The sequence below is a fragment of the Camellia sinensis genome, chromosome 5 (assembly GCF_055761805.1).
Source record: "Camellia sinensis isolate YWXY chromosome 5, ASM5576180v1, whole genome shotgun sequence".
Classification (NCBI taxonomy): domain Eukaryota; kingdom Viridiplantae; phylum Streptophyta; class Magnoliopsida; order Ericales; family Theaceae; genus Camellia; species Camellia sinensis.
Window position 1 is genome coordinate 68397068 of NC_138965.1, and position 1122 is coordinate 68398189.

Genomic DNA, 1122 nt, shown 5'->3' on the forward strand with positions numbered 1-1122 from the left:
GCTTTGAAATCAGTTGAGTACCCAGCATGATATCAATAACAAATTCAATCTCATAGTCTGTCAAATCTCCCGGCAGATCCTCAGGAAATACATCCGAAAATTCTCTAACAATTGGGCATTTTCAACACTCACATTAGTTGTTTGTACATGAAGGATATTACACAAATAACCCTTACAACCTTTCTGAAGTAATTTGCAAGCTTTCATAGCCGATATCAAATAAGGTGGAGGAACTACCCCATGCCCCACAAAAATAAACCCGTGTTGTGCCAGAGGCTAGAAAACAACTCGCTTAGACAAACAATCGATGGTTGCATGATATTGAGCTAACCAATCTATCCCCAAAATTATATCAAAATGAACCATATCAAGAGGCATTAAATTAGCACATAACGGGATATCCCCAAGTAAAATCTCACATGCAGGATATAGAGAAGCACATAACATAGAGTCCCCAGATGGTGAAGACACACACAACACATAATTTAATGGTTCCATAGGTCTATTCAAATTAGGAGCAAATGTTTTCGAAACAAAAGAATGAGTGGAACCCAAATCAAGTAACACATAAGCAGGTTGGCCATTGATAGAGAGTGTACCAAAGACCCCCGCCTCTGTATTCTGAACATCACTAGGAACAAGAGCAAAGACTCTCTTTTGTCTGATATTGTGTTTAGTCGTAGTAGGTCTCGTCGTAGCCTTCATTACAGGAGTGGAACCGGCTGAACTAGTAGTTGGTCTATTACCCTTTTGTTGATCCATCATAAGACAATCTCTCACCATATGCCCCATTTTCCCACACTTAATCAAGCCCCGGTTTCTCGGTAGCAAACTCCCCGATGTTTCTTTCCACACTCTAGGCAAGTTGGTGTTGAATCACGAGTAGAACTAGAAGCATTGGAAGTTCCCAAATTCTGTTTCTTGTTCTGTGGGGATGTCGACCCTTTATGCATATTAGAACCCTACCTTTTTCCCTTCCAATCTGAATATCGGCTGCAGTTAGCTAAGTTACCTTTAAACATGATGGCCCTATCCAATACGTCAACATATTTATGCAATTTCAAAACATTAATCTTCTCAAGAATAGAATCTCAGAGTCCTCCCTCAAATTTCCTCGCCTTC

At 40.1% G+C, this 1122-nt stretch overlaps 1 protein-coding gene across 1 annotated transcript; it reads right to left on the reverse strand.

Annotated features, from left to right (window-relative positions):
* Positions 1 to 276: 276 nt before the first annotated feature.
* LOC145791466 (uncharacterized) lies at positions 277 to 792 on the reverse strand. The gene has a single exon (XM_082871818.1). The coding sequence runs from the start codon at positions 790 to 792 to the stop codon at positions 277 to 279; it is 516 nt and encodes a 171-aa protein (XP_082727944.1).
* Positions 793 to 1122: the final 330 nt, after the last annotated feature.

Bases quoted from the DNA above. Each gene is read 5' to 3' on its own strand.
- LOC145791466 (XM_082871818.1), bottom strand. From the start codon at position 792: ATGGGGCATATGGTGAGAGATTGTCTTATGATGGATCAACAAAAGGGT.